A 22204-nucleotide genomic window follows, 5' to 3' on the forward strand; every position below is an offset into this window, starting at 1 on the left:
CTTATGGTTGTGCATATTCCAGTTCATAATAAAACGACAAAACATCAACATTAACATGATTCATAACAAATCTAATGAACATTAACTAATGTTTGCAGTTGAAAATGATTGCAAACGCTGTTAGCCATTAATCTACTGAAGGTGTGTAACGAACATTCATTTATATTTGTTTGACTAAAACTTGCCATCTATAATATGACACAAGCATACACATGCAATAAAAGTAGGCCCCTTTTATAAATAGGTGCTAGCCATGTTTGGATAGTGTTATAGTGTATACTAGCACTTTAAGCCAGGGTACTTACAAATGGCTTTAGTATATCATGGGTAGTTAAAACGTGTAAGATTTACAAAGTAGACAAGCCATCTGTTCTAAACAAAAGCTTACTTAAGGATAAAGTTAACATGTGAATGTGCAGTAATGTACAGTACATTTTGTTTGCATACAAATTATAAATCATTTCTAATCTTATCAAAATATAAGAAAATATTCAGAAATACACAAAAAAAAGTAGATTTAAATTTTATTAAATTTTGTTAATAGAATCACCTGGCCAGTTACACTGCATAGTCCATAATTTTAAAAATATGTAATGTAATGTAATGTATTTATATATAGCACATTTATCGTATTTGGCCATACACCCAAAATGCTTCACAATCACGAGGGGAAGGGGTCCCTCTACACCACCACCAGTGTGCAGCATCCATTTGGATGATGCAACGGCAGACACAGGATAACAGTGCCAGCACGCTCACCCCACACCAGTTATAGGCGGAGTGGAGAGACAGTTATAGAGCTAAGTCAGTGGATGGGGATAATTGGGAGGCCTGAGAGGCCACAGAAAGTCAGAACCTCGGCTTAATGTCTCATCCGAAAGACGATGCTCACTGACAGTACAGTGTCTCCTTCACTATACTGGGGCATTAGGACTCACACAGACCGCAGGTTGAGCACCCCCTGCTGGACTTAATAACACCAGCTGCTTTTAAATAAACTTTATTTTATAAAGTGCTATATAATTGTAGGTGACAATTAGACAATTAAACAATCCTTCTAGCCACAGACATGCTCAGGATACTTAAGCATGTCGATGGTTAAAATAATTGTTTAATTATTTTGTCAAGTCACCAACTGTTATTTAGCACTTATTACAATAAAGATTATTTCAAAGCAGCTTTATATCAATAAATGGTCATGTCAACAGTACAAAACAAGAGGGATTACTGTCAACAGACAGCAAGTTGGCTATCATTGCTTTAAATCGAGTGTTATTTTCTGAATAATGCACACAAAATACACTAAACTTGAAATGCATCACTTTCATTTACTTAGTATTCTGTGGGCATGTACAGGATTTCTGCAAATAAATGAAACCTTTTAAAACATAGTCCAATAATTTTTTATTGATAATGTGAAGGGGGCACAACACATTATTATGTTCTGTAATGTAACCCTTTAAGGAGAACACAATGAGCAATATTAGCAAAAAGTCAACTTTTTTGGCCTCAATGATATACTTTCACTTGAAATTACACCAATTTTGAATGTTAGCAATTGATTGAATGGCCGTTATCAGTGGTTATCAGCTGATTAATATGGGCCAGTAGGGTCCTTCTGCACCTACTGGTAGGGTCAGAAGGCTTTTATTATCCATCCAAATGGTTAATCAGCTAGTCTTATAGAGAAAACTCCACATCCAGATCTGTTTTTACATTACTGTTGGGTTTAGGGTTAGGGTAGGGGTAGATGTTAATAGAATACAATTTATGGGAAATTTAATAAATAACATAAATAATTTTCATGGTTAATCAGCTATACTAATAGAAAAGAATTTAGATCCAGATTTTTACATTACATACGGTTGGGTTTACACCCCATTAACACAGGGTGTCAGCAACAACGCTTCCCATTCACTTTGAATGGGTGACGTCAGGTGTTGCCAAACTGTATTGTGGATTCATCTGTGCCACTTCAGCATCATTGCTCGATGCAGAAGTTGTGGATTTCTCAACTTTTGAAGTGCCAACAGATGCGTCAGCCAATCAGATTCCTTTATGCAAATACACCAGCTAAGTCAGTAGTCGATTGCTAATTAATTTCATTGGCTGACGCTGCTATGATGGTCACATAAGCCCCATCTTCAGACATGCCCCCTGTCAATCATTCGTGCTGAAGTTCCATGTAAATCGGGCGTTAGAGTTGGAGTAGGGGTACACGTCAATTAAAAAAAATTATTGGGAAATTTAATGAATAATAAAAACAATTCTCGTGGTTAATCAGAGAATACTCCAGATCCAGATTTGTTTTTACATTATTGTGATGGTTGGGTTTAGGGTTGGGGTAGACGTTAATAAAATATAATTAATGACAAATGTAATAAATTCTCGTTAACTTCCTGCTGCAGCCGTATGTGATATATAGCTGATTTATCATGTGGATGGATGATAACAGCCTTCTGAACCTACTAGTAGGCACAGAAGACTCCTTCTGGCCCCTATTTATCAGCTGATAACTACTGACAACTGCAATTCAATCGAGTGATAAAAATCAAATCAGCTAGAAATTGCACAATGAAACGATGCAATTTGTTATTTATTTATTTATTTTTTATTTATTTTTTGTAAAACAAACTTTCACTGACCTCTAAAGGATGTGTTGCCTTAATATCCACTTGCACTAACTTCCAACTTGATGTGGCATAAACATCAGGCCTCCATATCTCTTCATAGTGGCCTAGCTGGTCCTTAGTAAACACAGAGAAGAAATTCCCAATGGCTTGGTCTCTTTGATAGTAAAAGGACAAGCACCCTGTCATTGGAGTGGTGGTCATCGGAGACACCAGCTTTGCCACCTCCTGAAACCTTTTAGCATAAACTGAGTCCACATACATGTAGTGACCTAGATTAGAGTGGAAAACAAAATAAAAAAAAAAAACATAAATAAAGAACGGATTCACACAGCACATTCATTTTGGTAGGAGAGCAAGCTATAGAATTGTGGGTTATGAAAAGCTGTTGGAGAGCCTGGTGTGATTTATTCCAGCTCTTGACCTATTGTGCAGCATGAAATGCTTCTGTCCATCTGCATTACCTCTCCCATTGTTCATGGTGTGGTCATCTGGAAGATTTGACCGAGGGTCCCGGACCAAACTGCCACCCACATACCAGTTCACATTGGGATTCCACTGATTACTGTAGCCACACAAGTGATGCTCCTCAAAGTTACATTCTAAAACAGACATTATAATTATATTGTAATTATTAATAGTTTACTTTAATGATCCCATTTTAGATATTCTGTTGTACTTAAGTAACTTTGGAATTACATGTCCGCATATACTACTAAGTCCAACCTAATACTCAAGTAATTCACTAATTTACAAACATAGGTGAGAAGTTATTTATAGTTAAAGCATGTTTAGGGTAATCATGAAAATAAGGTGTAACAAGACTTTGATTTTTTGTTTTATTAGGGAAATTATATTATATTTTGGCATGCTGTCCTGTGGGAGGCATCGGAGCTTGGAACACGGCCCAAACCAGAGACCCCCATTCCTACCCCATCCCTTGCGTGGGATAAGAATACACTACCTGACAAAAGTCTTGTTATCGATCCGAGTTGTAAGAGCAACAAATAATTTGACTAACTGATAACTTCTAGTTGATTATTTGTAAAAGTGTTAGAAGGTAGACCTATTAGAACCTGCATGGACCCAAGATTCTCACAGATATCAGTCAAGTTTGGTAAAGGGAAAATCATGGTTTGTGGATACATTCAGTATGGGAGTGCGCGAGAGATCTGCAGAGAGAATGGCAACATCAACAGCCTGAGGTATCAAAGACATTTGTACTGCCCGCTGCATTACGAACCACAGGAGAGGGCAAATTCTTCAGCAGGATAGCGCTCCTTCTCATACTTCAGCCTTCACATCAAAGTTCCTGAAAGTAAAGAAGGTCAAGGTGCTCCAGGATTGACCAACCCAGTCACCAGACATGAACCTTATTAAGCATGTCTAGAGTAAGATGAAGGAGGAGGCATTGACGATAAATCCACTCTGGGAGTCCCGCAAGAATGCTTTCTTTGCCATTCCAGATGACTATATTATAAGTTATCTGAGTAATTGCAGAGATGTATGGATGCAGTCCTCCAAGTTCATGGGAGTCATACACAATTTTAACAATTTTTCCCCTGCACCATGACTGTATATTCTATACTGTACATTATTTTTATTAAGTGACAGGACTTTAGTCTAAGCAAAGTCAGACCTTACTCTACTTATTAAATAATAAAAAAAATAAGGCATGATCACATTTTATTTTGGTAAAATAAGTGTAATCGAGAGGTCTTTGCCTTTCATACAAGCTACTTTTGATACGAAATTATCAACTAGAAGAAAATGTATTATTTGTTGTTTCTAAAACTTAGATACACGACAAGATATTGTCAGGTAGTGTAGATGAAGTGAATAATGTGAGGAGTTAGGGTGAAAGAGGGATGCCAGAAGTATACATTTTTTAGAGTAGAGGTGAGTGAGTTGGACAGTTATACACACAATGTGCTAGTAAGATGATGAGCTAAACGTTTTACATCTGTGCTAAATTGATTAATAATCTGCTCATGCTCTCCCTGAACTTTGTTAGTGACACATCATATAACTGCAATGGCACAGTGATTCAGTGCAATTGGTATATATTTTACTTTTTTAGATGATATTTACATTTGGATTACAGTTTAGGTTACATTTGTTCTACTTGTTAAGGTTCACAAATAATTATTAAAAGACAGGACATTTCATTCAACTACGCACATGACACTGTTTCCAAATGATAACAGTTTTTCTTGTCAATTTAACTTTCAGTCCAACTTTATTTTATAGATTGGCAAAAAAGTCCCTATAATCTTATTGAAAATGTATGATGTCTTCATACTATAATGTAAGACTTCAAAAAAAGGTGTGTTCTTAACCACACCCCTAAATGTGCCAATCAATGGAGAGATTACCAAAGCATATTAACATAAACATACAGTACTAACATAAACGACAGAACAAAAAAAATCCTGAAAAATTCCTTTTACTCAATTAAAGAAACCACAATAATTAAAAAATAGTTTCATTACTAAATCCTTTACATTTAACAGAGAAAATAAAATATTTAATTGACACAACGTGAAATTGTTATATTATTGACAATATTTAAGATTTACATAAAAGATGTTCCCCTTCGGTTGGGGAACTCCAGTGCTATAAGTGGATTTGATGTTCTAAATCCACGTATAGGAGGTTTCGGTTTAGAAGCCGCTTGTCTGAATGAGTATTGAACGGGCCAATGAAAACAATGAACTGGCAGCATAAGCTTGCGCAGGTGTGCTGCATTGCTAATTAACTGAGCATATAAGCACACCTGGCGCCAGCAAACGCCATCCTTTTCGCTTCAGAGACTTTTCTGATCGAGTCGATGAGGGTTCCTCCTGCTGTGATCCAGCGATGCCGAGCGAACGAGATCTTCTCCCGGTCCAGAGTGTGTACAACGCAGTGGCAGACGGTCGAGCTGGGTTTTCTCCCTTGCCAGGCGATCCTTTGGGTCCGGTCCTTCAGAGCGGCGCGTATAAAGTTGCAACTTCACAAAGAGAGCAACACAGTCGTGCAGCACGTCCTTTTCAGGATTTTCAGGTGCGTTTCTGGATGCTGTTTGTTTCTGTCCTCGGATGATGGGCACGGGCACTGCGTTACATGCTCCAGCATGTTAATGCGCTGCTCGCAGGCAGTTCATGTCGTCATTGCGATGCTATGACTGCGCAGTAAAGATCGCGGCTAGCCTTTGCAAAAGGGCAAACCACCCCAGTTGTCTGCATGCGATAGCCACCTACCAGCGCTACCAAGCGCAGGCGCTGGTCGAGCTGCACGAGGGTGGGTCCAACCCAGGCTTATGAGCTTCGCACCGCAGCCGACTAAGCTCTTCGGACTACTAAATACGCTGCGTGTGCTTTGGGGAGGACGATGTCCACACTAGTGGTCCAGGAGCGCCACCCCTGACTAAAACTTGGCTGATATGCGCGAAGTTGACAAAGTCCGCTTTCTTGACTCAGCCATATCCCAAGCTGGTCGGCGACACTGTCTGCGAATTCACCCAGGAATTCGAGGCGGTGAGAGAGCAGTCTGATGGGTGATGTCTTATCGGCGGGTCCGTAAGCCTGCTCCGCCCGCCGTGCCATCCATACCTGCTCCTCGCCGAAGGCGCCCACCTACGAGAGCTGCACCGCCCCCGCACATGCCTCTGGCAAAGCGAGCGCGTCGAGCACCTCGGAAGCAGATGTGACAGCCCGAAATCTGCCAGTCTGAGACACTGTGCTCTCTAGCTCGCAGGTTCGGTGCGCTCCACCAGTGGCTCACGAGCACTGGGAGCCCTGCCAGTCTGGGATGCGTCGCTTCTCAGCTTGCAGGGTCTACATGCTCCGCCAACGGGGTGACGGTCTCCTTTCTCCCAGCCCCCGAGCCCCCTCTCCGGAGTCAGGGTGCGAAGCCAGAGCGAATAGCTCTCCTCCAGCTCTTCCGCGGGACGCTTGCGCTTTCCGGATCAGCACACCCGCTCCGCGCTGCCCCAACTCTGGTATGTCAGCGGTTGTAGCAATGACGCCATTAGCGAGGGCTCTGCCTGCCTGGTTAGCGCGGGCCAGCCCCTCGCGGTGGCTCATACGCACAATTGGACTCGGCTACTCGATTTAGTTCGCGAAACAGCCCCCCAAGTTCATGGGCGTGTATTTCACCAGGGTTTACCCCCTGTCCGCCCCTGTCTTGCGAGAGGAGATTGCTGCCCTCCTGGCGAAGGGTGCAATCGAGCCAGTTTCTCCAGCCGAGATGGAAAGCAGGTTCTACAGCCCGTACTTCATTGTACCCAAAAAGAGCGGTGGGTCACGGCCAATCCTAGAACTGCGCGTTTTGAACCGCTCCCTTCGCAAGCTGGCGTTCAGAATGCTCACGCAGAAGCGCATCCTCCGATGCGTTCGTCCTCAGGATTGGTTTTCAGCTATAGACCTCAAGGACGCGTATTTTCATGTCTTCATTCTTCTGTGCCACCGTCAGTTCCTGCGGTTTGCGTTCGAAGGTCGAGCATGGCAATACAATGCCCTCCCATTTGGGCTCTCTCTGTCTCCGCAGGTCTTCACCAAAAACTCGCGGAGGGTGCCTTAGCTCCCCTTCGGCTCGCGGGCATCCGCATACTCAATTATCTGGTTGATTTAGCCCACTCACGGGAGCAATTGACTATGCACAGAGACGAGGTGCTCCAGCATCTTCGCCTATTGGGGTTACTGGTCAACTGGGAAAAGAGCAACTTGCCCCGGTGCAGAGGATCTCTTTTCTCGGGATGGAGCTGGACTCAGTCACCATGGTAGCGCGCCTCTCCGGAGAGCGCGCTCACCTGTTGCTGAACTGTCTGAGGGAGCTCGACAGCAAAGTAGTGGTCCCACTGATATACTTTCAGAGGCTCCTGGGGCATATGGCGTCCGCTGCGGCTGTCACGCCGCTCGGACTGCTCCATATGAGACCACTTCAGCACTGGCTTCTAGATCGAGTTCCAAGACACGCATGTGATGCGGGCACACACCGAGTCTCTGTTACTGCGCTGTGTCGCCGCACCCTCAGCCCCTGGAACGACCCCTCGTTCCTGCAGGCCGGTGTGCCTCTGGGACAGGCGTCCAGTCATGTTGTTGTCTCAACAGATGCTTCCAACACGGGCTGGGGAGCCGTGTGTTGCGGGCATGCAGCTGCGGGCCTGTGGAAAAGTGCCTAGCTGCATTGGCATATCAATCGCCTAGAGCTGTTGGCAGTGTTCCTCGCTCTCCACAGTTTTTCTCCGGTGTTGGAGCAGCAACATGTGCTGGTCAGGACGGACAGTACGGCGGCTGCAGCGTATATCAACCGTATGGGGGGTACGCGCTCTCACCGCATGTCTCAGCTCGCCCGCCGTCTGCTCCTCTGGAGTCACCCACGGCTAAAAACGAGGAGCGCCATTAACATCCCAGGTATGCTTAACCGTGCAACCGATGCACTCTAACGGCAGCAGATTCACTCTGTAAAATGGAGACTCCACCCAGAGTCTGTTCAGCTGATATGGGCGCGATTCGGGGAGGCCTAGATCAATCTGTTTGCCTCCCCCAGAAAACGCTCATTGCCAGTTGTTCTTTTTCCTGACCGAGGGCACTCTCGGCACGGATGCACTGGCCCACAGCTGGCCTCAGGGCACACGCAAGTATGCGTTTCCCCCAGTGAGCCTACTCGCGCAGCTATTGTGCAAGGTCAGGGAGGACGAGGAGCAGGTTTTGCTAGGTGGGCCCCTCTGGCCCAACCGGACCTGGATATCAGAGCTCTCCCTCCTCGCGACGGCCCTCCCCTGGCAGATCCCTTTGAGAGAGGACCTACTTTCTCAGGGACAGGGCACCATCTGGCACCCTCGCCCCGATCTCTGGAACCTCCACGTGTGGTCCCTAGACGTGAGAAAGACTTAGGTAACCTGCCGTCTGCGGTGGTTGATACCATCACTCAGGCTAGAGCCCCCTCCACGAGGCGCGCCTACGCCCTGAAATGGAGTCTATTCACTGAATGGTGTGTCTCTTGCAGAGAAGACCCCCGAACTTGCCAGATCAGTGTTGTGCTCTCTTTCCTTCATGAGAAGCTGGATAGCAGGCTGTCGCCCTCCACTCTCAAGGTTTATGTTGCAGCCATCTCCACTCATCATGACGCGGTGGCTGGCGGCACCGTGGGAAAGCATGACCTCATCATCCTGTTCCTCAGAGGCGCTAGACGAATTAATCCAACTCGCCCCCCTCTCATGCCCTCTTGGGATCTTGCCCTCATTCTCACGAGCCTGCGTTCAGATCCCTTTGAGCCACTCGATCAGTATCCTTAATATTTCTGTCCCTGAAGACAGCTCTACTGGTCTCGTTGGCCTCCATTAAGAGGGTCGGGGACCTGGAGGCATTTTCGGTCAGTGACTCATGCCTGGAATTCAGGCCGGATTTTTCTCACGTTATCTTAAGACCCCGCCCGGTTTATGTGCCCAAGGTTCCTACCACTCTCTTTAGAGATCAGGTAGTAACCCTGCAAGCGCTGCCCCCGAAGGAGGCAGACCCAGCCCTTTCCTTATTCTGTCTGGTTCACGCTCTGCGCATTATGTGGACCGTACTCAGTACTTTCCAAGTTTTGGGTTCCAAGGTTGTCATAGCCGGGGGCGGTAATGGGGATAAGCTCCCACTATCTATAAAGTACCCCTATACGGCGTGCGTCTCAAATAGCCTCTGACAACCAAGTCCAGCTCCTGGCCTTCAAGTGTGGTTTAGCTACCAAACCCGGCGGAACTGTTTTCACTGACAGGAGAAGGGGCGCAGGCGGGTCACTGGCGCCTTACAACCAGTTGCTTCGGGGAGATGATATTCGTTAGCCTGGGAAGGCAGATCATCTAGGGGAAGGCAACCCTGTTTTCAAACCTCCGCTGCCTTGCGGCTATATCCATTCATGGAAAAGGCTTCAGGAGTAAACCTCGAGGAAAAATCCGGAGTCGGAGTCCCTAAGGCAGTTTAACGCTGTTTGCAGCCTCACTCTGGCAACTCCTGCGACGGCGCCGATACTAAACTGTAGCAGCCCTGCTGTTCCTTTGGATTTGTCGACAACGTGGAGAGGGGGGACCCGCTACATGGGCAACAGCCTGTCCTCCATAATACATTGCCCTGGCTAGTATCCGATCTCGCACACCGATCTCGCACACCCTGGAGAGGACACTCCAGCCTCGCTAGCACTCTGGCGTGGATACAACACGGGGAGCAGTAGTTTACCGGTTATAAGCCACAGCTCGGTTGGCGTAGAGCAAGGCGCCAGGGACTGCTCCCGACGGTGGGAGGGATCTTCGGGTCCCACTGGACAGTTACCGCCCGCCTCAAGCTGGGCAGCCCCCAGTCAATTAGGTACTGCCCCGCCACAGTCTGCTTTCCTCATTGGGTGCATGGGGAATAGGAGCATTTCGAACAGCAGACTGCAACCATCGCACCAGACAATAAAATAACACAGAGAAAGAGACCAGCTCTAAAACTGGGATGCTGGAATGTCCGTACAATGCTTACGGGCCTCTCCGAGGACTTACGGGGCATTGACGACTCACGAAAAACAGCTGTCATTAACAACGAACTACTGAGGCTAAACGTAGACATCGCTGCTCTACAGGAAACACGACTAGCAGACTCAGGAACTCTAAAAGAAAAGACTACACCTTCTACTGGCAGGGAAGGGCCCCAGACGAGCCCAGACAGCATGGCGTGGCTTTTGCTGTGAAGAACAACTTACTGAGCATGGTAGAACCAGGCAGAAATGGTACAGAACGACTTCTTACCCTCCGCCTCAACACCACCACAGGCCCTCTCACTCTTGTCAGCGTGTACGCTCCAACTCTGAACGCAACACTGGAAACTAAAGATAAGTTTTATGGGAACCTAACATCTGTCATTAACAACATCCCTGATAAGGAACAACTCGTACTTCTGGGCGATTTCAATGCCAGAGTGGGTGCAAACCACGAATCATGGCCCTCGTGCCTAGGCAAATTTGGCATTGGAAAAATGAACGAGAACGGCCAACGCCTGCTCGAGCTTTGCGCTTTTCACAACCTGTGCATCGCCAACTCATACTTCCAGACCAAGCCCCAGCATAAAGTCTCCTGGCGGCATCCGCGGTCAAAACACTGGCACCAGCTGGACCTCATCTTAGTTCGCCGCTCAGCTATCAACTGCGTCCTGCACGTACGCTCTTATCACAGTGCTGATTGCGACACAGACCACTCCTTAGTGTGCTGCAAGATCAGGTTAAACCCAAAAAGGTTTCACCGTTTAAGGAAACAAGGGAATCCTCGCATCAACGTCAGCAGGATGTCGCAGCCTGATCTGACGCAGAAATTTGCAGAAACCCTTGTGAAAGAACTTGACACCGCACAGACAGGTGATTCTGCCCTGGAAATGTGGGAATCACTACGAAACACAATGCAACGCACTGCCCTGGCAACTTTTGGAAAGAGGACCACAAAGACGCATGACTGGTTTGAAGTAAAGGCCTCTACGATGATCCCATGCATAGAAGCCAAGCGTGCGGCCCTGACAGAATACAAGCGGTCACCAACTCAGAAGAACCTTCAAATTCTCAGATCAACTAGGAGCAAGGCTCAACACATTGCCAGATATTGCGCAAACGAGTATTGGCAAGAGCTCAGCAACGACATCCAGAAAGCAGCCATAGCGGGGAACATAAGAGGCATGTACAACGGCATTAAGAAAGCGCTAGGCCCCACCCAGTGCAAAACGGCACCCCTTAAGTCATCTACTGGGGAAATAATCTCCGACAAGCAACAACAGATAGAGAGATGGGTGGAACACTACTCCGACCTCTACTCTAGACAGAACACGGTGTCCTCCGCAGCACTAGACGTCATTAAATGCCTGCCAACCATGGAAGAACTTGACGAGGAGCCAACAGCAGAAGAGCTCAGAAAGGCTATCGATAAACTGGCCTCAGGCAAAGCCCCTGGCAGCGACGGGATTCCTCCAGACTTGCTGAAACAGTGCAAGGATTCCCTACTGCACCCTCTTCACAAAGCCCTCTGTCAGTGTTGGAAAGAAGGGGCCGTACCGCAGGATATGAGGGATGCTAAGATCATCACCCTCAACAAAAATAAGGGTGAGAGAAGTGATTGCAACAACTACAGAGGCATCTCCCTTCTTAGCATCGTTGGAAAAGTATTTGCTCAGGTCATCTTGGCCCGACTGCAGAAGCTGGCTGAACGTGTTTACCCGGAGTCACAGTGTGGTTTTCGCGCCGAACGGTCAACGGTAGACATGATTTTCTCCCTCAGACAACTGCAGGAGAAGTGTAGAGAACAGCAGATGCCCCTATACATCTCCTTTATTGACCTCACCAAAGCCTTTGACCTGGTCAGTAGAGACGGACTTTTTAAAATCCTCCCCAAGATTGGCTGCCCACCAAAACTGCAGAGTTTGATTGAATCTTTCCACACAGATATGAAGGGAACAATCCAGTTCAACGGCAGTTGCTCTGAGCCTTTCAGTATAAGCAGTGGCGTCAAGCAAGGCTGCGTTCTTGCCCCCACACTGTTCGGAATTTTCTTTGCCCTGCTCCTAAGGCATGCCTTTGGTTCAGCAACGGAAGGAATCTACCTCCGCACCAGGTCAGATGGCAAGCTATTTAATCTTTCTCGCCTGAAAGCCAAAACAAAGGTACGCGAGACACTGATTAGAGACATGCTTTTTGCTGACGACGCTGCAGTCACCACACACACCCAGGAAGAACTACAGTCGCTGATGACCCGTTTTTCCATGGCCTGCAAAGACTTTGGGCTGACCATCAGTTTGAAAAAAACAAATGTCTTGAGCCAGGACACTGCCACTCCACCAACCATCACAGTAGATGATTACCAGCTCGATGTCGTCCACCAGTTCACGTACTTGGGCTCCACCATCACCGATAACCTCTCCCTGGATGCTGAACTTGACAGGAGGATCGGGAAGGCAGCCTCTACTCTAGCCCGCATGACAACCCGAGTGTGGACAAACCATAGGCTGACAACTGCAACAAAGATGGCAGTGTACAATGCTTGCGTCATCAGCACTCTGCTGTATGGGAGTGAGACATGGACCACCTATGCAAGACAGGAGAGGAGACTGAACACCTTCCACCTAAGAGGTCTGCGTCGCATTCTGGGCATTATCTGGCAGGACAAAGTCTCCAACGTCAAAGTCTTGACTCGAGCCGGCCTTCCCAGCATGTGTACCATGCTCCGACAACGTCGCCTGCGCTGGCTTGGCCATGTGTGCCGTATGGAGGATGGGAGAATCCCAAAGGATATCCTTTACGGAGAACTCTCATCTGGGAAGAGAACAACAGGACGCCCATTTCTGAGATTTAAAGATGTTGTGAAGAGGGACATGAAGGCCCTTGACATAAACACCAAGTCCTGGGAAGACCTCGCAGCAGACCGCCTGAAATGGAGGTGCACCCTGACCAAACAGCTCAAGTCAGGTGAGAAGAACATGATGCGTGCGTCAGAGGACAAGCGAGTTCACCGAAAGGTGCAGAGCGTCAGCCAGGGAGCCACCTATCAATGCGACTGCTGTGGTAAAAAATGCCTCTCCCGTATTGGTCTCTTCAGCCACCAACGACGCTGTCTTAGACAATCAGTCATGCCTCAATATAAGAGCTAGGATACGTCATCCATGGTCAACACTGACCGACGGAGGCCTACTAAACTCAGTACTTTAGATCCTCTGAGCAGCTCTTTGTCTGTTATGGTGGACGGCAGCAGGGAAGTGCCGTGTCCAAACAAAGATTATCCCACTGGGTTGTGGAGGCCATTTCTTGTGCTTATTTGAGCAGAGGTCAGCCGCGTCCCCCGGGAGTGCGAGCGCACTTAACTCGGAGCGTTGCATCCTCTTGGACATGTGTACGCGGCGCGTCTTTAACAGACATTGTTGAGCTGCGGGCTGGGCGACACCCAACACATTTGCAAGGTTTTACAATCTGCGAGTGGAGCCGGTTTCCTCAAGGGTATTAGGTAACCCTTGATGATTAAGGAAACAACTCGGTAGGGTGTTGTAACACGCTTGCGGTGCCTTTTTTCCCCTAACACGGAGAGATGTGCACCTTCCTGTCTGTCAGTAAAGTTACCCGTTCGGTGAGCCCTGCAGATTCCTCCGAGGCCCCCAGCACTGACTCAGCGGAGGAGTCACTTGCTGGCCCACTACGTTAGGTCTGCCCGCTGGTCAGCCCACGTTTTTGGGTATAGGTGCCGGCTATGTGCGATCCCCTCTGGAGATCCCATATGCTTATTCCGCCACGGTTAAGCCCCCCCCCCTGGATGGACCCGTGTCTTCCCTATCCGCTAACCACCTTCTTATGCGCACTCCCCCTCCTTAGGGTTAGTCCATATGTAATTCCATTTTGTCTCCCTTATTGGGTATGGATGGTCTCCGCAGCATCCTCCCTACCGGGATTGCACGCTTCCCAACGTACTGTCGTATTTCCTAGAATTATCTAGACGCTAGCGACTCCCAAAAAAATATACCTATTCCATAAAGCTTCTTTTGTAGTGGGGATAAGTTAGGGCCAAGGGCACGTTGGAGGACTGTGCCTTCTATGATTTGGGTACGTCACGCTTGCCTAACTGCCCTCTCATCGGAGGCGTTGGTAAGGTGCAGTCATTATGGCGTTTTCAATGGCTCCCATAGGTGGATTTTAACATCAAATCCACTTATAGCACTGGAGTTCCCCAGCCGAAGGGGAACCTTCGAGGTTACTAAAGTAACCCTTTGTTCCCCGAGGAGGGGAACTGAAGTGCTATACTCCTCGCCATAATGACTGTCCCTTAGCTGTTTAAAAGTCTCTTCAGCTTAAAAAGGGTGGCGTTTGCTGGCGCAAGGTGTGCTTATATGCTCAGTTAATTGGCAATGCAGCACACCTGCGTAAGCTTACGCTGCCAATTCATTGTTTTATTGGCCCGTTCAATACTCTTTCAGACAAGCGGCTTCTAAACCGAAACCTCCCATACGTGGATTTTAACATCAAATCCAATTATAGCACTTCCGTTCCCCTCCTCGGTTAACGAAGGGTTACTTCTGTAACCTCGAACGTTCTTCTTTCTAATTGATCTAAGTTCCAATTTTCTTCTGTGACTTTACATTGAGTTTCATCAAATTGATCGATGTGTAGACATTAAACGAATTCATTTCAATTATTTTTACAATGGGTATACCCCAGCGATCAATATTAGGCTTTTTATTATTTAGCTTGCATATTAATGATCTCCCAAAGCAATGTGAAGGCATGCAAGTGCAAATGTATGCCAAAAGCAATATTATTGTTATACGTGTGAGAACAGCAGAGTCAGCAGCTGATAAGTCTATGTCGTGATGAAAACAAATGTCAACAAAATGATCTAAAACAAATGTCAATCCCCCAAGGCTAATACATTTACTAGTGGTAAAAAGAAAGTGGCTCTAAGTTTAACTACATGAGATAAATACTACTGTTTAAAAAAACATATAAAGAAAAATGTGGGAACTATTAAAAATAATGTAATTATCTTTAGACAGACTTTGTCTTTCTAATGATGTATACAATCATGTATGCTACAATTTTTTGGACTTGTCATATTGTCTGACATGCTGGGGAGAAGAAGGAGAATCTGTTATTTAACCACAAAAATTTCTTTAAAAGGCGATTTTTAAAAACTCTTGATAAAAATTCCAATCAACACCATCACTGTAGGGCAGGGGTCAACAATTTCATTCCTGGAGGTCCGGTGTTCCTGAAGGATTTAGCTCCAACTTGCCTTAACACACCTGCGTTGGTGTTTCAAGTACACCTAGTAAGACCTTGATTAGCTTGTTCAGTTGTGTTTGATTAGGGTTAGAGCTAAAATCTGCAGGACACCGGACCTCCAGGAACAAGTTTGGTGATACCTCCTGCAGGGTGTTGGAGAAATACAGTTTTGATAATTTTAGAATTTATTTTAATTAGTGTATAATTTATAAAATTATAAACAGCTTGGCCCCTACAATGTATAAAAAGGCAACAATAATGTTCCTAAATAGTCCCTTTTCATATAAAATGTAATAATAATAATAATAATAATACACAATAGATATTGCACAAATGAGAATAATGTACAAATTCATATGAATTAGTTTCTAAACTAAAAAGTTACCTATTGTGCTTTGAAATTCTGAAAAATAAGATTACAGTGAATATTCAGTTCTGCTGCATCATTTTCAGTCTTTAAACACCTAATTATTTTGTTCAAGTATTTCATTAAAAAAAATAATTCTGAAATAACAACGGTTATGTTATTTTTTTATCATCATTTCTGAGAATGTAATTTTTGTTTTAAACTAAGATTTGTTTTATTTGTTTATAATTTACACTTTGGTTGCTAAAGATGTCCCTTTTATTGCATAACATAGTGTTTATGTACAATTTTTAGATTTTTAAAGCTTTATGAAAGCTGTTGTCCATAATATATACAAGCATAAAATTGTACTGTTTAGGAATAAGCAAAAGTCAAGTGCTCACCTATACAGTATCCAGGTATGATATGTATTTCAAAAACAGCAACACTATTTCCCATTCCTCTGCTAGGTTTAGCCTCAAACAATAGCTAAATGTCAAAAACAAAAGAAAGAAAGTGAAACAATCAGGGTTATAACAGTTAAAAATGCACCAGCTGTTGTCTATAGCCTAAAAAAACCCTCTAACTCATTTCAATAGGGAACAGTTTCACACAGTATAATTTTAGTATAAATACAATATCAGAAAGTTTACATCATACGCTGCCAGTCAAAACTAGCATAATAGATCCCCTTTATTTCCAATCATAATTCATAACACTTGTTATTAAACAAAGTCAATCACTATCCATCTGTTTACAAAGGCCATGTATTACACTTAGTCTATCTTTCCAAAAGTAATGCCCAGAAACAAAACATCACTATTAGCAGAGTAAAAGTGTTTGTCTAATCGACAGAGAGGCATACTTTACAAAGCCCTCTTTTCTTCAACTCTGCTCCATTTAAACCCCCTTTAAACTAACAATCCTCCAGAAGACTATAAATAGTGCTGACTACATTATATAGCTTACACAGCGGCCTTGTTTCCCTGTTTTGCATTGAAATGATACCTGGTAAGTTCCAGAAATGTTACGAAGGTCCACACTTGCGATGAGCCAACTGTCTGAGGGTTTCTCTGCACTCCATAACATGTAGTCAAAGTTTTCCTCCTCGGATCGCAAGTGCAATTGAAGAGATCCTGAGCCTGAGATCTGATAGACCAGCCGCACACAGCTCCAGTCTCTGAGCTCCAGCTCCGGACTTACTAGCACATGCTTCTCTTTTTCTCCAAAGGACAAGGATTCTGCTGTGATGAAGCGACCTGAAAGAAATATTTAAACACTGATGAAAACACATGCATGAATTATGTCACAAGTATAAAAACTGAATATAAAACACTTCAACACTCCTGTTACCCTAAAATCTGATAACATGTTTTATCCACTGGGGTTAATTTGACCCCAGCAATTTAAAACCTTCAGAATAGGATTTTTCTTTGCCAAAAGTTTATTGACAGGTAGTTGACTACCTAACAACACTCTGAAATACACACCTCCACTCTCTAGTCCCAACCCACCCACCCACTTCATGCCCCTTATACATACAGATTAATACAGTTGACCTATTGCATTACTATAGACATCTTTACAAATCAGCATTAAAACTCACAGTTTCACCTAAATTTAGAAAAGTATATATGTATTTGTTGTTTTATTAGTGTTGTACTTTTTTTTTTTTTGGTACATATTTTCAATATTTGTAACATATGAAAAGTATTTTAAAAATTTTCATGGACAGGAATAACACTATGTATGAGGTCAAATTGACATTAAAAAAAACAAAAGGACAGCAGTCACGAAATGGAACCAAACATTTATCCACAGTGATGTGGGGGCCTGGATTGTAAAGAAAGGGCATCCGCTTGACCCACTTATCCCATACTTCCGTATTACTGCGAGTTTGTCATGCTCTTGTCTGCCCTTCCTTGTTACTTTTTCATCAAAGTGCATGACGTATGAGAAAACATGGAATGTCTTTAAAGACATGATGGCTGGAAATACGGACATTATCTATATGGAGTTTCACATAATCATACTCATTAGGACTCTAACATGCCAATGCATACATTTAATTCGGCTATACGGTTATATTATTAATATTTTTGTCAGTTGAAATGTTTGGCACAGATGTTATGTATTTCATAATATTTACATGTTGATCCGGTGCTCGCGGACAGTTCTTGCCCGTATTGCGATGACTTGACTGTTGCGCAACTGAGGTCGCGGCGAGCTCTTTTATTAGGGCAAGTCACCCCTGCTGCTCCCTGCCAAGTGTTTAGCACTCGGCCAGGCCTGAGGGTTACAGTGGGGGCTAATCCATCGCTTTCGAGCCTGTGGACCCCTCGCTCCTCGCCAATGTGCTGGTACATCCTCCGGGCTGGCCGCCCTTTCATTAGATGACACCGGGGGCGTGACGTGCATCACTGCATTGGAGGGTGAGTTGACAAGCTCTGGGGAAGATCCGGACCCCCTGCCACCCTCCGGGGTTGTCAGTATAATTACAGATCAGGAATTAGACATGTTAGCCGTGTTAACCCGGACTGCTTCGGCCGTGGGGCTGAGGATGGCTTGTCCTCCAGAATCGTGGCCGGTCCGCTTAGACAGGTGCTACGTGGGGGTGTAGAAAAAGGCAAAGCCTTCTTCTAGACCCCCGTCCCCATCTCGTGGAGATTTGCCCAAACTCCCTTCCAAGGCATGCCGGTTATCTGAGTATCTCATGGCCAGAGCCTACACTGCTGCAGGTCAGGCCGCCTCCGCTCTGCACGCTACAGCCACCTATCAACGCTACCAAGCTGAGAAGCTGGCCAAGATGCAGGAGGGAGGTTCTCCCCCGGGCTTGCTGCATGAGCTCCGCATGGCAACCGGTTATGCTCTCATAACTACCAAATCGGCTGCTTGTGCCCTGGGGAAGACGATGGCCACATTAGTGGTCCAGAAACACCACCTTTGGCTGAGCTTGGCTGATATGAGTGACGTTGACAAAGCTCGCTTTCTTAACGCTCCCATATCCCAGGCTGACCTGTTCGGCAACACCGTTGGGTTCACCCAGGAATTCTCCGTGGTGAAAGAGCAGTCGAAGGCGATGGGTGAAGTAATTTATCAGCGGGCTCGGAAAACTGCTCCTCCCACTGCCCCTTCCGCTGTGGCAGCTCCTCGCCAAGGGCATCCACCCGCGGCTTCAACAACCACTCTGCTTCCGCTGCCCGCTTCCCACGGGACTGCGATGCCACCGGGCCAGGGTGCCGTTAAGTCCGGTAAACGGACAACGAAGCGTTTCCAGGATGGGCCATTCAGAGAAGAGAGGACCTGCTCTTTCCTCGGAGGGGGGCCAAGGATTATTACATCAGTCCACTACGACTCTAAACTAATCGCTGCCGGCCTCTGGGCCAACGGCACCCAAATTTCCAAAAGAGCAGTTTCCTCTCTCTCTGGATGCGCAAACCCGAGCACAGCCAGTCTGGGACGCTCAGCCTTTCAGCTCGCAGCGCCGGGACCCCTCGCCTCAGGTGAGAGAAATTTTCTTATTTTCAGCTTTTCCTCGGGACGCACTCCCATCCCGAGCTGCCCCTCGTGATGCGATCCCTCAGATGGTGCCATTAGCGCGCGTTCTGTTGGCTTGGTAAGTGCTGCTCAGCGTGTTGCGGTGGCTCATACAGACGGTCAGACTCGGCTATACGATTCAGTTCGCTATTTGCCCTCCCAAGTTTACGGGTGTCCTTTTCACGAGGGTGATCGCCGAGAGCGCCCCTGTCTTTCTTGCGAGAGGAGATTGCTGTCCTCCTGGTGAAGGATGCAATCGAGCAGGTCCCTCCAGCCGAGATGAGGTCTGGGTTTTACAGCCCGCATTTCATCAGGTCCAAAAAGAGTGGGGGGTTAAGGCCAATACTAAATCTGCGCAGACTGAACTGTCATTTAAACAAAATTCCTTTCAGAATCCTCACGCAGAAATGCTTGATTCAAAGCAATGGTCAACAGGATTGGTTTGCAGCCATAGACCTGAAGGGTGCATGTTTTCACGTCTCTTAATTCTTCCACGCCACCGCTCTTTTCTCCGGTTCGCGTTCGAAGGAAGAGCATGGCAATACAAAGTCCTCACCTTCGGGCTCCCTCTGTCTCCGCGGGTTTTTACCAAGCTCGCAGAGGGTGCCCTAGCGATGATTGGCTCATTCTAGCCTTGTTCCGTGATCAGCTAATTATGCACAGAGACAAAGTGCTTCGGCACCTCGACCAGTTGGGGTTTTAGGTCAACCGAGAGAAGAGCAAACTTTGCCCTGTGCAGAGAATCTCTTATCTCGGGCTTGGAACTGGTTTTGGTCGCTATGGTTGCGCGCCTCTCTGAGGAGCATGTCAGGCTGATGCTTTCCTGTGTAAACGAGCTCCACAGGAAGGTAGTGGTCCCACTGAAATGTTTTCAGAGGCTCCTGGGGCATATGGCATCCGCAGCCACGGTCACGCCGCTCGGTTTGCTTCATATGAGACCACTTCGGCGTTGGCTTTGTGATCGAGTCCCCAGATGGGCATGGCGCGCGGGCACACACCGGGTGCGCATCACTCCGCTGTGTCTCCGCACTATGGACGGATCAGGTTTTTCTACGGGCCGGAGTGCCCCTAGGGCTAGAATCCAGGCATGTTGTCGTAATGACAGATGCCTCCAGCACGGGCTGTGGGGCCGTGTGCAACGAGCATGCAGCCACAGGTTCATGGTCCGGACCCCGCTTGCATTGGCATATCAACTGCCTGGAGCTATTGGCAGTGTATTTAGTTCTCTGCCACCTTTTACCAGTGCTGGAGCGAAAACACGTGCTGGTCAGGATGGACAGCATGGTGACGGTGGCTTATATCAACCATATGGGGGGTATATGCTCCCGCTGCATGTCTAAGCTCGCTCACCGTCTGCTCCTTTGGATTCACACGCGGCTGAAATCACTGCGTGCCATCCACATTCCGGGCAAGCTCAATCGTGCAGACGATGCGCTCTCACGGCGGCTAGTGTCCCGGCGAGAGTGGAGACTCCACCCCAATTTGGTCCAGCTGATATGGGCGCGCTTCGGGGAAGCCCTGATCTATCTATCTTCCACCAAGAACGCACATTGCCAGCTGCACGGATGCATTGGTCACAGCTGGCCATCGGGCATGCGCAAATATTTGTTTCCCCCAGTGAGCCTAATCGCACAAACTGTGCAAACTGTGCAAAGTCAGGGAGGGCGAGAAGCAGGTCTTGTTTGTTGCGCCCCTCTGGCCCAACCGGACATGGGTTTTGGAGCTCACACTTCTCGCAGTGGCCCCTCCTTTGCACATTCCCCTAAGGGAGGACCTTACCACCCGCGGTAGTTAACACCATCACTCAGGCTGGAGCACCCTCTACGAGGCATACCTATGCCCTGAAGTGGAGTCTATTCTCTGAATGGTGCGCTTCTCGCCGAGAAGACCACTGAACTTGCCAGATTAGCATTGTGTTATCCTTCCTTCAAGATAAGCTGGAGCGTAGGCTGTCACCCCATTATGACGCGGTAGATGGCAACAGGCTCGGAAAGCACAATCTAATCATCCGATTACTCAGAGGTGCGCGGCGGTTAAATCTGTCCCGCCCCCCTCTCATGCCCTCTTGGGATCTCTCTCTAGTCCTAGCGGGTCTGCAGAGAGATCCGTTCAAGCCACCGGAGTCAATATCTCTTAAAATTCTATTATTAAAGACAGCTCTGCTGATCGCATTGCCGTCATTCAAGAGAGTTGGAGATATGGAGGCATTTTCGGTCAGCGAATCGTGCCTTGAATTCGGGCCCAGTTACTCTCACGTTGTCCTGAGACCCCTGCCTGGCTATGTCTCCAAGGTTCCTACCACCCCATTTAGAGATCAGGTGGTGAACCTGCAAGCGCTGCCTTCGGAGGAGGTAGGCTCAACCCACTCACTGCTTTGTCCCGTTCGCGCTTTGCGCCTTTAAGTGGAACAAACGCAAAATGTAAGATCATGTGAACAGCTTTTTATCTGTTATGGTGGTCGGCAGAAGGGAAGTGCCGTATCAAAACAGAGGTTGGCCCACTGGTTAGTTGATGCCATTGCCCTCGCTTATTAATGACAGGGTGAACCGCGCCCTCCTAACGTGAGAGCGCACTCTACTAAAAGTGTTGCTTCCTCATGGGCGTTATCACACGGTGCCTTTCTCATGGATATCTGCAGAGCTGCGGTTTGAGCGACACCTAACACATTCACGTGGTCCTATAATCTTTGAGTGGAGCCAGTTTCCTCGATTGATTGGGTAACCCCAATCAATGAGGGGGGGAATTAAGCTCTGTGTCACAAACGCTTGCTGCGCCATGCTCCCTAACCTGGCGTTGTGTGGCCTTTTTTCTACTCTGCTAGTAAGTTTCCTTTCTCAGGTGTTTCCCTTTGGTCTACATGCATATTGAGGATTAGTGCCAGCTGTGTGCATCCCCATTTGGTGATGCCATATGCATTATTACCATGGTGTGTTCCCCCTTATCAGGC

At 46.7% G+C, this 22204-nt stretch overlaps 1 protein-coding gene across 2 annotated transcripts in view; it reads right to left on the reverse strand.

The window, feature by feature from the left end:
- The window catches only part of mamdc2a (MAM domain containing 2a), a 61031-nt gene that overhangs the window by 22138 nt on the left and 16689 nt on the right, over positions 1–22204 (reverse strand). For both annotated transcript variants that reach the window (XR_015490274.1, NM_001130397.1), the window contains exons 3-6: positions 16729–16979; positions 16125–16209; positions 3095–3232; positions 2646–2902 (exon numbers count right to left, since the gene is read on the reverse strand). Coding sequence is in view for 1 of the 2 variants with exons in the window: in NM_001130397.1 (NP_001123869.1) it covers positions 2646–2902; positions 3095–3232; positions 16125–16209; positions 16729–16979 (731 nt within the window). In the remaining variant the exon portion in view is untranslated. The remainder of the gene's footprint in view (positions 1–2645; positions 2903–3094; positions 3233–16124; positions 16210–16728; positions 16980–22204) is intronic.

Source organism: Danio rerio, chromosome 5 (assembly GCF_052040795.2).
Source record: "Danio rerio strain M-AB ecotype USA chromosome 5, GRCz13ab, whole genome shotgun sequence".
In the NCBI taxonomy this organism is placed as follows: Eukaryota; Metazoa; Chordata; class Actinopteri; order Cypriniformes; family Danionidae; genus Danio; species Danio rerio.